This window comes from Poecile atricapillus, chromosome 4, assembly GCF_030490865.1.
Source record: "Poecile atricapillus isolate bPoeAtr1 chromosome 4, bPoeAtr1.hap1, whole genome shotgun sequence".
NCBI classification, from domain to species: domain Eukaryota; kingdom Metazoa; phylum Chordata; class Aves; order Passeriformes; family Paridae; genus Poecile; species Poecile atricapillus.
In genome coordinates this window covers 62,267,778-62,282,189 of record NC_081252.1, presented here as the reverse complement: position 1 = coordinate 62,282,189, position 14,412 = coordinate 62,267,778, and the positions used below count along the sequence as shown (strand labels likewise).

Below are 14,412 nucleotides of genomic sequence, written 5' to 3'. Positions count from 1 at the left end.
GAGCAAATACATAAATACCTTGAATCTCTTTTCCTTTTTCTGCTCAGGGCCACTTTTTTTTCCAAAAATTTCTGTTCTTTAAGCACATCCTTAATGCTGGTACCAGTAGTTTTTGACTCTAGACTTTTTGATGAAGGTTCTTCTAAATGCAAGCCACTTTTTCCTAAAATAACACACAAATGATGAAATACACACCATTATATTAGTATTTCAGCTATAAACATGACAGAAAGCAGTAAGAGAGTACTAAGGTGTAGCACAGAATAGCAGTTAGGTACTAATTGAGCTTAAAGAGTGTAATGGATATATGAAAAAGTGAAGAATTAATACTTTGCATTATAATTTTTTCTCTTACATCACTGTTGAACTATTAAGGGAAGGACACAACTACAGATCTGTATGAGCATTATTCAAAGCTGAATGTTTTATTCTACGGGGAGTAAGTGAGAGCAGAGTGGTGTGGGGTACTCACAACTTTTCTTCTCATACCTTTAGCATTCTGATTTCCAGTTTTAAGGGATTTTGTCTTTTCCGCAGCCTTCTGTTTACGTTTTTCTTCAAGTCTCTCTCTATTAATTCGTCTTCTAAGGAGTCTCTCTTCTTTTTCTTTGGCCTAGATACAAAACCAAGGACAACAATTTATCATTAGTTCAAAGGGCACTCTGACTACAAATGTAAGTCTAAACCCCATAGAAAACAGAACACTGTAGATTAAAGGCAAACTAAAACATAAATACACCTTAGAAATCATATAAAAGTTAATGGAATCCTCTAATATTTTTGTGAAGTTAAATTAGCTGAGTTCCAGATTTCCTTGCTGTTCAACACTGCAGACTGAAGCTATGTAACCTTCTCAAAGAACGTATGTTTTATTTGCATGTATATATTACACATACATATTTATTATATGTCTAACTATGAATATATGTATCTGGCCAAGGGAGAAAATCTAAAAGAACTGCTACTCCCTCTTCTCTGTGCTGGCCCTTTTGCCACAGAACAGTGCACATGCTTAAATCTCTTGTTTCCATTCTCAGTGACTGCAGACTTGCTACAAACTACTGATTTCATGGTCAGCAAGGACTACATTTGTAAAGAGTTGGGGTAATGAGGTAGCCTGAAGTACTCAACACAAGCCTGAAAGACTGTGAAAGATTCCAGTGAAGACAGGCTACAAGTAGATATAGGCTACTTTTTTCATCCAAATTGTCACTGTATTTTAGGGCGAGAGGAAGAAGAGAGAAAACTGTCATTGCTTTCACTGTCAGAAGCCCTCAAACTGTTACAAGCAGAGCAGAGTGCTGTGCTGGAGAGCAGATCATGCCATCCTGATGGAAAATGGAAGAAAGGGCAGCTGTAGTACAAGGAGAAAAAAAACCCTGAAGGGAGAAAAAACTGAAGACCGCCCCCACCACATGCGCCAGGATGTGAGCAGTAGCAAAATCCACACTTACAATGGACTGACGGCGTTGTTCTACAGTTTTTTCATCATCAGAATCACTGAAGTATTTGGAGTATAGGAAAGGCTTGCGAACATAAGCATGGCGCACAGGCTTGGCTTTCCCATCACTCAGCTCGTTCACATGGGGCTTTGTCTTACTTTGACTGTTTTTCTCCTCTTCATCTAAAGAAAGGTTGGTGAGCGTAGAGATAGATTGATAAATTTGGGCAGTGCTTTCAATATAACTTGTGAGAAGGCAAAGCTACTCAAAATGTATCAACAATTATTTACTCTAGAATCATAAACAGTTAAAAAAAATTAAATCCTTTTAGTGTCAAAATATAACTATATTATGAAAAAAACTGAAAGTGCATTGATGCGTTCATATACATCATTCAGCCAAAAAAATTGCATGACACAAACCTGGTAATAAACCAGGACACAAAAACTGAGGACACACAACAAGAGGCTTACCCTTCTTGCCTGTAATCCTACTGCCCCTTTACATACAGTATTTAGTAGCTTGGTATGTATGAGAAGTCAATGCAATTTTCACTATGTATTAAATTTTAATTCTCCCCCACACCAAAAATATCAGTACAGTATTTGAGTACACAAAAACCAGCTGGCTTACTGAAATACATACAAAAACCACACCGTTGGTTAGACTCATCTAAGAATTAATCAAGTAAAAATAAATAAATCTATTTCAGTTTTATCAGGATTACTATAAATAGAGCAGTACTGTACAAATTATTTGTATTCCTGAAACATACTTAAGGCTTGCTTTCATTTCATAAATATTTAGTCATAACTGAACACAATCTGTCATGTTTCAAAGCCAGAGAATTCACAAATGATTCAGTGCTTCTAAATTATATTTTTAGAACAGAAAAGGTAAGCTGTGAGCATACTAGAGAGAATTCATTTAGGTACTAAGGCATTCTCATTATAAAGTGCAAAGTTTTATTAACTGCAGAAATCAGAATCTGAAGTCTGTACTAGACAGGGAGAAACAAGAAGGCAACAGTCAGTGAAACAACTTGGTGTTTCTGAACTTTTAAATCTAGATCCATTCCTATTCTTTCTACTGTGGCCAAGTTCCTGAATCTTAAAAGCTCTAAATCCAATCTGATCTACAAAGTCAGCTACAACCACTACCCCGGATCACAAAGCACTCCAGTGTTATACCAAGTTCATGGCAGACAAGAGGGCAAAAAACCCTGCAGAACAGAGGCATTCACCATTAAATGCTCTTGTCATCTGTGCAATGTGGTAGCATAAAAAGAGATTTACAACGTTTAAAATACACCAAACTATATTACATGAATAAAAACATTCAAAAAAAATAACTCCACTACTCATCTTTTGCAACTGCACAAATACTATCCAGTTCACATTCAAAGTCTCTCTCATAGATAGGTACAATATTGCAAACCCTCAAATTAATGACATGGTATATTCAAAAGCATTATATACTCCTTTACTGCCAATTAAGAATGTAATTATTTTACCACCTGATGTGATCTCCCCCTCTTCAGTACTGTCAGAAATTACAGGCTCCTCTTCGCTCTCCTCTTCAAAGGAAGAAAGGTCACTGGTATGGACAGAGCTGACCGTGATGTCACTGAGTACATCCATATCAGAATCTATTAACATATCTTGCAAAGGAAAAAGTAAAAACAAAGAGCTGTAAGGCAGCAAACTGAGTTTGTGAAACTTTTCCTACCAAAACATCAATTTTGTCATTGATAACAATACTATGTAAAGAATTAGAAATAAGAAAACAAAAGTATAACACTAAAGAAATAACCAGGCTAACTGTGGTTTATTCAAAACAAAAATCACTCTGAGGTAGAACTATAAACTTTAAATGAGGACTGAAATTGCTGAGAGAACTTGCCAGATTAAGATGACCAATCACACACCAGAGGAGTCAAAGGTAATCTCCTAATTCAGGTACCTCAGTTAAGAGAGATGGATCAAGTCCAATTGTCACTAACAGATCAGTTTGCCAGAACTAGCAGAAAACTTACATTCCAAATATACTGATTCAACTCCTGAATAAACTTAGAAACCTCAATCCTTATCCATATTTGGAGGAAGGGCATTGTCCACACCATACCTTCTTTAGTGCTCTCAGATGTTCTATGTTTATTGCTATTTTTTTCTGGAACTAACTGTTTTACTGGTTCCGACTCTTTTGCTTGCTTTTCTTCTTTTAACTTTGTAGTATCATCATTTTTCTTTGAATGATCAGACTTCTTTTCAAGCTTTTCCTTCTTGTCTTTTCTTCTTTCAGTGATCTCTGGTTTCTTGTCAGATTTATCCAATAATTTGCTCTTTACATCTTCACTTTCCTGTTGACTATCTTTATGTGTAAAAGTCAAAATATTAGTATCCTTTGCTGAATTTTTCATTTCTTCACTTTGGCAGGGAAGCTCATTTAAATCTTCACACTTTGCAAGTGTTTCAGCCCCTTCTCCAGAAAGGTCACAAATTGTTTTCTCTCTGTCTGTTAAGTCCTCTGCATTTCTCTCTTTATCAGTGCTACTATCCACACTCTGCTGAGATGAGAGTTTTTTTGCAACTTTGTCATTGTTCTTGGGATTTGAGGTCTCTGTTGAAGCCCTGGCAGCATTTGCTTCTTGGTTAAGAGAAGTTATTGTTTCCAAAATGGACATTGCATCATTAGCAACATTAGCACTTGGAGTTGTAGCAGAGACACCTTGAATAGCAAAAAAGAACAATTTTACTTCACCATGGTTTCCGTACTTCTGTTCAGACAGAAGGTTAAACAAGCGAAAGAAACAGAGTAAGCACTCTCTACAAAATACGTACAGTTAACTGAAATATTTGACTAATTTTGCCTTGAGAGATTTTGGTTAAGAAAAAGAACAGAACAAAAATCTCCAAGACGTTGCATTCCTGCAGCAAGCACCGTATGATTACTACGGATTCATTTTGCTCTGTGACACACCACTGTTACTGAGGTCAGCCTAGAGAAAGTGAGGATTGTCAATGGGAAGGACATCTGAACACAGCCCTCGTTCAACTTTACCAACATCCTAAGTAGGACGACAACTCTGGGTCAAATACATACATATATAATATATACATATAGAGATATATATTTATACACTGCAGGAGAAAGTCGGGTCCTCACACGTCTAGTACCTCCATAAATGTCATGGAAAATCAACTCAGCATAGACTATATAACAACAGGACTATCAGAAATACTTTATCACTTTTCCATCATCTTACAACCAGCTCTGAAGATGGATGACTAAGAGTTAACTGGACTAGCACTAAGAACTGCAGCTGGCTTGTTAACCCATTTTAAAGGAAGTGGGCCTCACAGGAAAAAGGCTTGGACTTAAATAAAGGTTCCAAATAGATGGATGGTTGTGGAGTCTCTTAGAACAGGAAAGAATGGACAGTTACTTGCAGGAGGGTTTAGAAGTTGATACAGGTAATAGGACCTTGGCCATCCAAATTTTATGGCACACAGTAACTGCACAGGTAACTGTCTCTTGAGTAACTTTTTTTGCCTCTACTGATGGACAAAAAAGTTGCATCATTCTTCTCTTACACCTGTATCTTATCTGATCCTATAATACTGAGACCAATTTTTCTCCCCATAGTAAACTGATCCCTCATAATCTCAAGCAGAAGTGAAAGAGTCATAACAGCGTGACATCTCTTTTGCGTTCTACCTTTATACATAGAGTAAGAGACAAGTGTTCAGGCATGCTGTCTGGACCTCAGCTTGCTAATACTGATACTAATAGTGTTATGGTGGAAGAAAACCTAGTCTATAATTCTGCTCTCTCAAACCCCATTCTTTCGTTAATAGACTGCTCAGAGTAATGGTAGAGTACCTTGCACTGTAACAGAAGCATCTGCTTTCTCCTCACTTGGAGACGTACTGGGGCCTGCCTCCTCTTTGTGATTCAATGTGGCTAAAAATTCATGGACAGCCTTTTCCACCTGAGGTCTGAATGTGTGGTTGATCTTTGGGTCCACAACCTGAGAAATAATTCTGTCAATTCCCGATTCCAACATCCCAGACCTGAAACAAAGTTACATAAATTAGTATGAAAAATTAGTTTTCAAGAACATTTTAATGAAATATGATCATTTGTGCTCCACTGAAGCACCAATGTTTTCTGAGCATTCCCAGAGCTATGCATTTAGCCTGTGCATCACCCGTAAGATAAAAAGTGCTAGAGAAACAAAACAATCCAAGCACAGGGAATTAATACAATGAGCAGCCTGTTATTACATCATTAATGGTTACACTTCCAAGTGTTATCTAAGTGCAAAAACAGTATTTTGGAAAAAATTTAGAAGAAAACTTGTATTAACAATTATCATAGCAAAAAAGAGATGAATTATAGAAGACATGAGGCATAAACAACTACTAAACTACTCATCACTACCCGAAGTTACTTTCTGCCCAGTATAAGGTGGCAAGTTCTACACCTTTATAGAACGGACTTAATCTTCAGTAAAATAAAATAGAAAAGAAAACAAACAGCTATAAAGCTTATCTCTTTAGATCCCTCTAGACTTTTGTGAGACATATGTTACCTCTTGTCCTCATTGCTTCTTTAACAAGAAAGAACAACTGCTCCCCTCCCTACAAACCAAACAGTCCTCAGTACAAGTTATCAATGGCACTACCATAGCACAGCTGATTAAGTTTGTTCCCAAATCCATGGTTTAACCCAATTTAATAGCCAGACTCATAGTACTTTGAAGAAATTTTCTAATGTTTCTTATGAGTCTAAGATTTGAGAAAAAAGACTGGAGGAACCTTCATGAAATAATGTAATATCAAGTTAAAGTGTCTGGCATAATTTTAACATAACAGCACTTCTTAAAACCGCTTCTCTGTCCAGCTAAATTTTTTTCTTTTTTGTATTTTGTGACTTTAGCTTTATGCTCTGCAGAGTTTAGTTAGTGAAATGCTTCTCCTTCGCTCTAAACACGATAATTGCAATTTTATTAGTATCTCCCTTAAAAGAAAAAGTAAAGGTTGTCTTTACCTAGGGGGTTACATCTCAAGTCAAAATCAAGGTTTCCACCCCTACATAAGCTTGGATCAGATCAAAGAACATCTGCAGACTAATTCTGACCAATACTAATGGTGATTTACTACCTCAAGTAATAGCACATTTTAAACACTGAGATAGGAAAACAACCCAACTTCTTCAGATGCTTCGCTGAAGAAAGCAGCCCATTTCACACTGACCCAGAACCTTTGTCACCTATCAGAGTACACAAGCATGTTCAGAGAAACCCCAGAGCTATCACTTACTTGAGAACCTGCTGCCTAATGTTATTTCTCAGCTGGTTCTTGTTGAGATGAGGACTCCAGGTATGAGTTGCCAAATGATTGGAAACAAAGTTGTCAACGCGCTGTCTCAAATTCTGGTAGGCAGGCTAGAAAGCAACAGCAGAGAGGTTGAACCGGAAGGATCATGTAAGCGGTTGTTATCCTCCCGGAGGCCAGGCTGGCACAGCTGGGAGCCCCGTCGGATCCCCCCGGTGCTCCTCTGCAGGCGCAGCCTCTGCCCTGCGGCGACGGCAGCGCGTTAAACGCTGCCGCGCCAGCCCCTGCGCGAACCAGGTGTGTGTGACCGTGCGTGCAGGACCGGCCAGCCCGCGCTCCGCGCCGAACGCGGGGCTCCAGCTTCGCCCCCGCGGCCGCGAGCGGAGCCGGAGCCCCGCGCGGGCCCGGCGGCCGCTCCGCACCGCCGAGCGCGCTGCCCCGGGCCGGGCCCATCCCCGACCCGCCAGAGCCCGGGGCGCCAGGAACCACCCGAGTCGCCGGTCCCACCCGCCCGCACCTTGGTGTCCACGTCGGCCAAGCAGTCGCGGCGGAATTGGTCGAAGAGCCCCTGGCTCTTGAGGTGGTTAACGATCATGGAGACCAGCTCGGGCTCGGCCGCGCCGCCCCCCGCGCCGGCCCCGGCCCCCGGCAGCGGCGGCGGCTGCTGAGGGGGCGGCGGCGGGGGCGGCGGGGGCTGGGGGTTGGTGGCCATGGGGGCGGCGGAGCGGCGGCTGCTGCCGGCGGTGCCGGCCGAGCCCCGGGACGGGGCTGCTCAGCGAGCAGCGGCGGCGCTGACCCCGGAAGCGGAAGGGGACGGCGGGAGGAAGCGGCGCGCGGCGCGGGGGGGGGCGGAGGCGCCGCCGCCGAGAGCGGCGCCATCGGCGCGGGACGAGCACTGGCGCGGCCGCGCGCAGCCGCCGCGGGCCCTGCACGGGGCGGAGGGGGCGGAGCCGCTCGCGGCCCCCGGGCCGGTGCGGCCCCGATCCGTCGGGCCGAGGGGGGACGGGGGAGGGGAGCGGCCGCGGCGGCACTCGGCCCCCGCCCGCCGCGCCCACGGTCCCCCGTACGGCGCGGCCGCCGCTGGGCGCTGCGGGCACCGCGGGCGCGCCCCTCTCCCCGGCCGCCCTGCGCCGCTGCTGCGCTCCCGGCGGCGACCCGTGGCCCCGCCCTGCGGCCCGCCCCTTCCTGCGCCCGCCGCCATCGCGGTGCGGGCGGCGCCGCGCGCTTCCTCCCTCAGGCGCGGGGCGGGGCCGGCGCGGGGCGGGGCTGCGCGGGGTCACCGGCGGCGGATGGGGATGGGGATGGGGATGGGGATGGGGATGGGGATGGGGATGGGGATGGGGATGGGGATGGGGATGGGGATCGGGATCGGGATCGGGATGGGGATCGGGCCACTCCGGACGCCCGGGGTCTGTTCCTGGCCGATAACGGGCCCTGCCTCTCCTCTCGCCCCGTCTGGCCTCAGGGGCCGCTTCCGCCGCACCCCTGGAGGAGGCGGCTGAAAGATGATACTTGAATTACTTGAATTTAAGCTTGCCGCTTTTACTTATCAGTGCATTTTCATGTACGCTTGTAAAAGAAATGTTTTCAGCCCATTTCTTGTTTCCTGGTTACCTTGTTGGCCGGTTTTTTTCGTGTGTCAGTGTTACAGTCACAATTGTCCAATGTGCTGAGGAAAGGAAGGTTCAGATTAGTTATTAGAAAACATATTTTCATTATTCGAGTGTTCAGGCATTGCAATGGGTTGCCCAGCGAGGTGGCTGAGTCACCATCCCTTTAGCTGAGGCATCCGGACCTGGCACTGTGTGACGCAATTTAACCTGCAGCCCCTGGTATATGCGTTTAGAAAGAGGTTATGACTACAGTTGCTTTTGCAGTCTCTTTTAAGACAGTCTAATTTAAAAATATTTTTGGCATACATTTAATACAAGAAGTCTCAGCAAGTTTCCTAGTATCTTTTAAATAATGTAGGTAACACATGTTTCTTAGTTCCAGATGCAGTTCCTAAACTTCAGGCAATGCTTAAGTTGCTGAAGAAATACTGAAATGTGAGACAAATGGAAAGGAGATGTATATGATATTGTGGGAACAAAAAATTTACAAGGCTGCAGGAGGAGGCTGGACAAGTACATGAAAGTACAAGTCACAAAATTCAAGGAAGGTTCTTGTTGCCCAGAATGTGCGTGCTCTCTGGGATACTGGGGACTGTGAAGGTATTTTTTTCTCTTTCTAGCTCTTGCTTTTTGTCCCTGAATATGAGAACAAGGCTGGGAGGACTTATTTCAGCCATTGCTGAAATGTCAGCAAGCTGCACAACTTGTGACTTCTGATTAACATATTTTTGTCTCCGCTTTTGTCTCATTTTTGACTAACTGGGGGCATAAATGACATGATTATGCCACACCTGAAGCAGCAATTCTGTTGCTTAATAGGAATAAACTACTATGATGAATGTGGAAATGCTGTTACTCGTAGTAGCATAAGTAAAAATAAAGCACTGGAAACAGCTCACTCTTTCTATTTTAGACAATGTTGCAGAAATCTTATTCTATGGATGCTTACCACAGGCATCAAGTTTAGAGTGGCCAACATGGTCAGCTGATTCTATGAGTGTTCATAAACTTAAACACTCCTGAGGTTTCATACCATAATTGATAAAATTGGTAACTGAACTTGACAGGTTAGTTGATGTTTTCTGGTTTTTGCTTTCAGTGAAACACTTTATTTGTGTAGTTTTTTCCTCAAAAACTGTTCGATCTATGTATGCTGATAATGAATCTGAATTTATGAAGTACCTGAAATCCAAGTGACAGCTGGATTAAAAAAAGTAAAAATATAAGGTAAAAGTCCTTCACTTTGCATGGGAATCAAAGATTAATCTGTACAAGTTTGGTAGTGATAGGAGATGCCCTTCCTCTGATGAACTCTGTTGCAAAATTCTGTGCTCTCCTAAGATAAAATATTGCTATCAGTATTGAGCTTACAAAGGTGATGTCCCTCTTTAACCACCATAGTCTTTTACAGATAAGGGTAGACAGAAAGGGGAGCTCTTTAGTAACATTTTGAGTTTTCTAGTAAAAATAAAGACTTTTCACCAGGAATAACTGAAACACCTGAGCAGATTCTTAGATAGTATAAGCTCTAAAGCTGCCTGACACCAACAAGAGATCTGTCCTGGATGAATTTCTTGCTTCTTCCTCTACATATGTGGTAATATATGTATTACCACACACACACACATATATATGTATATATATATGTGTGTGTGTGTGGTAATATATAATAATACTTATGTGGTACATATGTCTGTGCCTTGCAGCATCTGTGTTACCGCTGTGGCTCCATTCTCTGATGTTTATTGTCTTTTAGCATGTAGCTTATCGGTATGTTATTTATTATAAACCCCAGAACTGTGACTGCTGAATTGATTTGTTGGATGAATGTGCATTGTCTGATGCATATTTAATTTTTGTTTCTCCCTGTGCATAAACAGTATACTTTTATGATTGTCTTTAATTAGAGAAAGCCTCAGATGTTCTGATGCTTATTGTTATGGGATTTTTCTAAAAAAGGAAAAATTCTTATGCCTAGGAGCAGCACTAGTAATCATAATCAAGTCCACTCTGTTTTGGAGCAGCAGAGAAATGGTGCCAACATTGCTGAGGTTTTATGCTTCATCAATAACAGCATATGTGGCTTCAGCTAAGCTGCAGCATGAAAAGCTACAGTTGCAAGACTGAAATATAGCCAAGGCACAGACTGTACCTTCAGCTGTGATGTGACTGGAGCGATGTCCATATCCTTACATGGAAATAGTTGTGGTAGATAAAATGTTACTGGAATGCCATGACTGGAGGATATGTGGAGGATATATGGAGGATTCTGTCATCCTTTTTTTTGGTATGTAAATAAGAACATTTGTAGTGCATGCTTGAAGTGCTCTTTCTGGCTTTGTAACCATGTTTCCTTCCAGGTGTTGGTCATGTTTTTATTTGTTTGAACATGTATTTATATTTTCTGTTTGGCTGGCAAATAGACTCTGTGTAAAATGTGAAGCTTGGTGACTTAAGTGAATTATCTGTGGAACAGCGAATGTATTTTGCTTCAGTGGGAGGCTGCCTGTCCTAAGTGTTTTCCACAGGCAAGCCTTTGGCAGTTACAGAAATGAAAATGGTGACTAGACAACATGTTTTAAAGTGATGAAAGGAAAGCGTTTATTTGTAGTAGGCTGTCATGACCTTGCACTGACATCTCTAAAGCTTTTTGGACACTTCTAAAGAGATTCCTTGATCAAAACTAAAACTACCATGAGACCCTGGTTCTTCCACTGGAACTGAGCAGAATAATTGTTGCCAGTGATGGTTAAGTTTGGTAGAGACGGACATTTGGTGGCTTCTCAAATTGGCCAGTTAAATAGATAGAATGAAGTGCTTTGTAAAAATACTAAAGTTTTCATGTTCAGTAGCTAATATAACTGGTTTTATTTGCTGGGAAGATTGTCTGATTTAAAGTTTGAGAAAAGGTTGTGAAGTCTTCTAAGTCACATTTCATCAAACTGTATTTTTTAATACTTTTTTGTTGATATACAGAGACATTAACTCATTTTATTTTATGTAGCTTAACATGGCAGAAGCACTTAAAGTTACAGATCTGAGTATAACTTTATCTGAAATGTTAGAATTATATTTTCTAATTTCAGAACTTCAGTGTGACACCAGACTTGCATATAATGCTTTTTAAAGTACATTATTTTGAAGGTATAACCATGCATCTTCTCCCTAATTTTTTGTTTTATGTCTTTGTCAAGGCCAAGAAATTAAGTTTCTGGATGCCCAAGTTCTGTGAGATGAGTAGAGCCTGTTTAAAGGGTGACTTTTGAGAGGAAAAAAAGATTGCATGTTACAACTTTAATACACAGTGTTACTCGATTTGTTGGGTTTTTCTTTGTTGTAACCAAGAAAGGAATCTTCAAGGGGAGGTGGAGCCTTGACCTGCCTGTGAGAGGAAAGCCCATCTATGTGGCCATGGCTGTGCCTGGTGATGCAATGTTTGTGCTGTTCCCTTTCATGGCAATGAGAGAAGGGCCAGGCACACTACAGCTTTCTTACCTCTTCACAAGCAAATAATGACTAATGGATGTAATGTTATTGGCATCTAGGCAGCTGGACATCTAATTTCTGCTAATGTGATTGATGATCTCAGCATATCTTTTTTTTTTTTTTTTTTTTTTTCCTTTTTCTTTTTTGAAATGTAGGTTCCTGCATGCTGGAGAAATACCACTTTATTTCTCCATTCTGATGAAAAATGCTAGAATGAGTTACTGTGCTCCCTTTATTTAATAGAGTTTTTACTTTGGTGTTTGTTTTTGACTGGAAAATACATGTTTTTGCAATTTGTGTACAGAGAGACAGAGAAAAACTTAATGGAAGCTTGTTCTCCAGAAAGAGCACAAGAGATTATACACTCTGTCTACACTCTTTCACTTTTGCCCAAATGTAATTTTAATGTTAAGGTAAAATGGTACAGCTTAAACATGAAAGCAGAGTGAGTGGATACACAAAAGCATGGCACCTTTTATATCAGCATTCTTTGCTGACTACAGCAAGGTGAAATCAAGGTGGAGGCATTGCTTAAATGGAATGCATGAAGCTTAAAGTAGAGCTGATGGACTGAATTTTGCTTTAATTTATACCTAGTGCAGTTCCATTGAAGTCAGCAGGGAGATGGATCAAAGCAGGACTTTGCTACTAAATAATAGGGTGCTCAAAATTGCTCATGCCATCATTTCTGCAACCTTGGTTGTAATCCTCAAATAAAAATGAGGGTTATTGTATCTAGTGCAAAAATAGTATTTTCTGTGGAAAATTTTTAAAGTGTTATTTAGGAAAATAACAAAAAAAATTAAAACAATAATTTTGGCTTTTGTCTTCTTCTCTTGCATTGGGGATGCCAAGGGTCCGGAGGAATAGGAATGGTGAGTCATATTTCAACAGCATTATTTTAGGAGAGGTGGGCTGGAGGGAGGGAAGGAGATGGGTCGTTTTGTTGCTGTTGACCTACCTTCCATGCTTGGTTCCTGGTACTGCTGAGCATTAAGAGAACGCTGTCCAAAGTCACTGCTAGGGTGGGGGTGTGTGGAAGAGGCATGTGTGAAGGTGTCGTAGGTGAAACCCTACCCTGCAGGGTGTGGCTGCAGATTGAGGCAGTGGCTCAGGTGTGGTCAAGGTGCACCCATTGCCAGTGTGCTGCAGATCCCACTGGATATCCCGGCAGCATGCCTGGCATCCTTGCCTGTCTCTCTGTCGAGGGGGCAGAGAGGAGTGTCTTACCCACCTGAGGCTGGCACCACTGTAAATTCAGGTGGAGTGTCTGAACAGGAGTTGAGATTTACTACCTACCCAGAGGAGTACCCCTAAGCTATTGCACTTCAAGGACAGCCCTGGGGACTTGTTTTGAAGAATGTGGAAAACGTGAGGAAAAAAATCTTCAGTGAAACAGCAGAAATAATAATGCTGGCTCATAATCTTTCCTGCTCACCTATTGATTTGCACAAAGATGATATGAATTTAATGTCTTAAAGATTTGTGCTTTTTTGCCAGATTTCATTAAAATTGGCCAACCGTTTCAAAAGTTATGGGGCAGGGGTCGGAGAAAGACTGACAAATAGTGAAATAATTGTTTCCTGGGGAAAAAAATAATTGAAACCTGGATCGACTATGATATATTGTGTGTGGAGATAACCAGCTCTGAATCTATTCAGAGACCAGCTGCTTTCTGAATAGGAACTGATATAGGAGTCAGACAAGGGGGAAACAATCCCAGACTCATGCTGGAGAGTGTGAGAAATGCAAGGTTTTCTATTTAATTTGTTTAACCAGAGGAGAATGGAAGGTCAAGAAAAAGTATTAACAATATTACCAATGCTAAGCCCCAATATTCACGCATCCCAGTTTTGATCCTACAGTAGGAGGAGAGCATTTTTAAAATTTATTCTCAGAATGTCCTGGGGTTTTAGCTTTTATTTGCTCTTTGCAAGGTTTTAAACCTTCCTGAAATGGAGAAGTGTCATGTTCACTTCAGCAATGGGATTAGTAAAAACACATTTGTGCTTAGTAAAAAGGAGCTAGTGAGGCTGTAAAGGAAGAAGACAACTTTGCAAGAGCCTTTTTTCCCCTTTTTAAGGATATGCTGACTGGAAGAAGGATGAGTGGCTGAAACAGCTCTGCTGGATTCAGCTGGCTTGGCTGCAGCCTTTTCTGAGAGGAGACGGTGTGCAGCCTTTTCTGTGCTTTGGCTATCACAAACAGGTCCTTTATACAGGTCCTCCTGTGTGTTAGTGATCATCACCTGACTGGCTTTATTAATGTCTTAGAGCTTGTTTAGTAAAAGGAATTCTTAAGAGAGCAGCATTGCACTTCAGTGGATTTAATTTGTAGTTAGAAATGTGGGTGCTTTGGTAGAGGGAAGGGAGTGCTGCTGCATTGCTGCAGGGGGACCAGGTGGTTTTTGGCTTGCTGAAAACATGTATGTCAAGTTCAGAGGCTGGTAGCTGAGGTGTCTAACCTGAGAAACAACAACTCTCAATGGACCTCAGGCTGCTCTGTTACCCTCAGGTGATACATGCAGTGGGA

At 41.8% G+C, this 14,412-nt stretch overlaps 1 protein-coding gene and 1 long non-coding RNA gene across 4 annotated transcripts in view; one reads left to right on the top strand and one right to left on the bottom strand.

Annotated features, from left to right (window-relative positions):
- BOD1L1 (biorientation of chromosomes in cell division 1 like 1) overlaps positions 1–7,650 on the bottom strand; it is a 36,945-nt gene extending 29,295 nt beyond the window's left edge. For both annotated transcript variants that reach the window (XR_009277495.1, XM_058837107.1), the window contains exons 1-8: positions 7,299–7,650; positions 6,767–6,891; positions 5,325–5,515; positions 3,567–4,169; positions 2,959–3,102; positions 1,455–1,624; positions 490–613; positions 19–163 (exon numbers count right to left, since the gene is read on the bottom strand). Coding sequence is in view for 1 of the 2 variants with exons in the window: in XM_058837107.1 (XP_058693090.1) it covers positions 19–163; positions 490–613; positions 1,455–1,624; positions 2,959–3,102; positions 3,567–4,169; positions 5,325–5,515; positions 6,767–6,891; positions 7,299–7,493 (1,697 nt within the window). In the remaining variant the exon portion in view is untranslated. The remainder of the gene's footprint in view (positions 1–18; positions 164–489; positions 614–1,454; positions 1,625–2,958; positions 3,103–3,566; positions 4,170–5,324; positions 5,516–6,766; positions 6,892–7,298) is intronic.
- Positions 7,651–8,126: 476 nt separating this feature from the next.
- LOC131578438 (uncharacterized) lies at positions 8,127–12,694 on the top strand. Of its 2 annotated transcripts, none has more exons than XR_009277497.1 (3): positions 8,127–8,994; positions 9,494–9,621; positions 10,373–12,694. It is a non-coding gene; the product is annotated as an uncharacterized LOC131578438 (long non-coding RNA). The 2 variants fall into 2 exon arrangements; XR_009277496.1 differs by having other exon boundaries at positions 10,354–12,694.
- Positions 12,695–14,412: the final 1,718 nt, after the last annotated feature.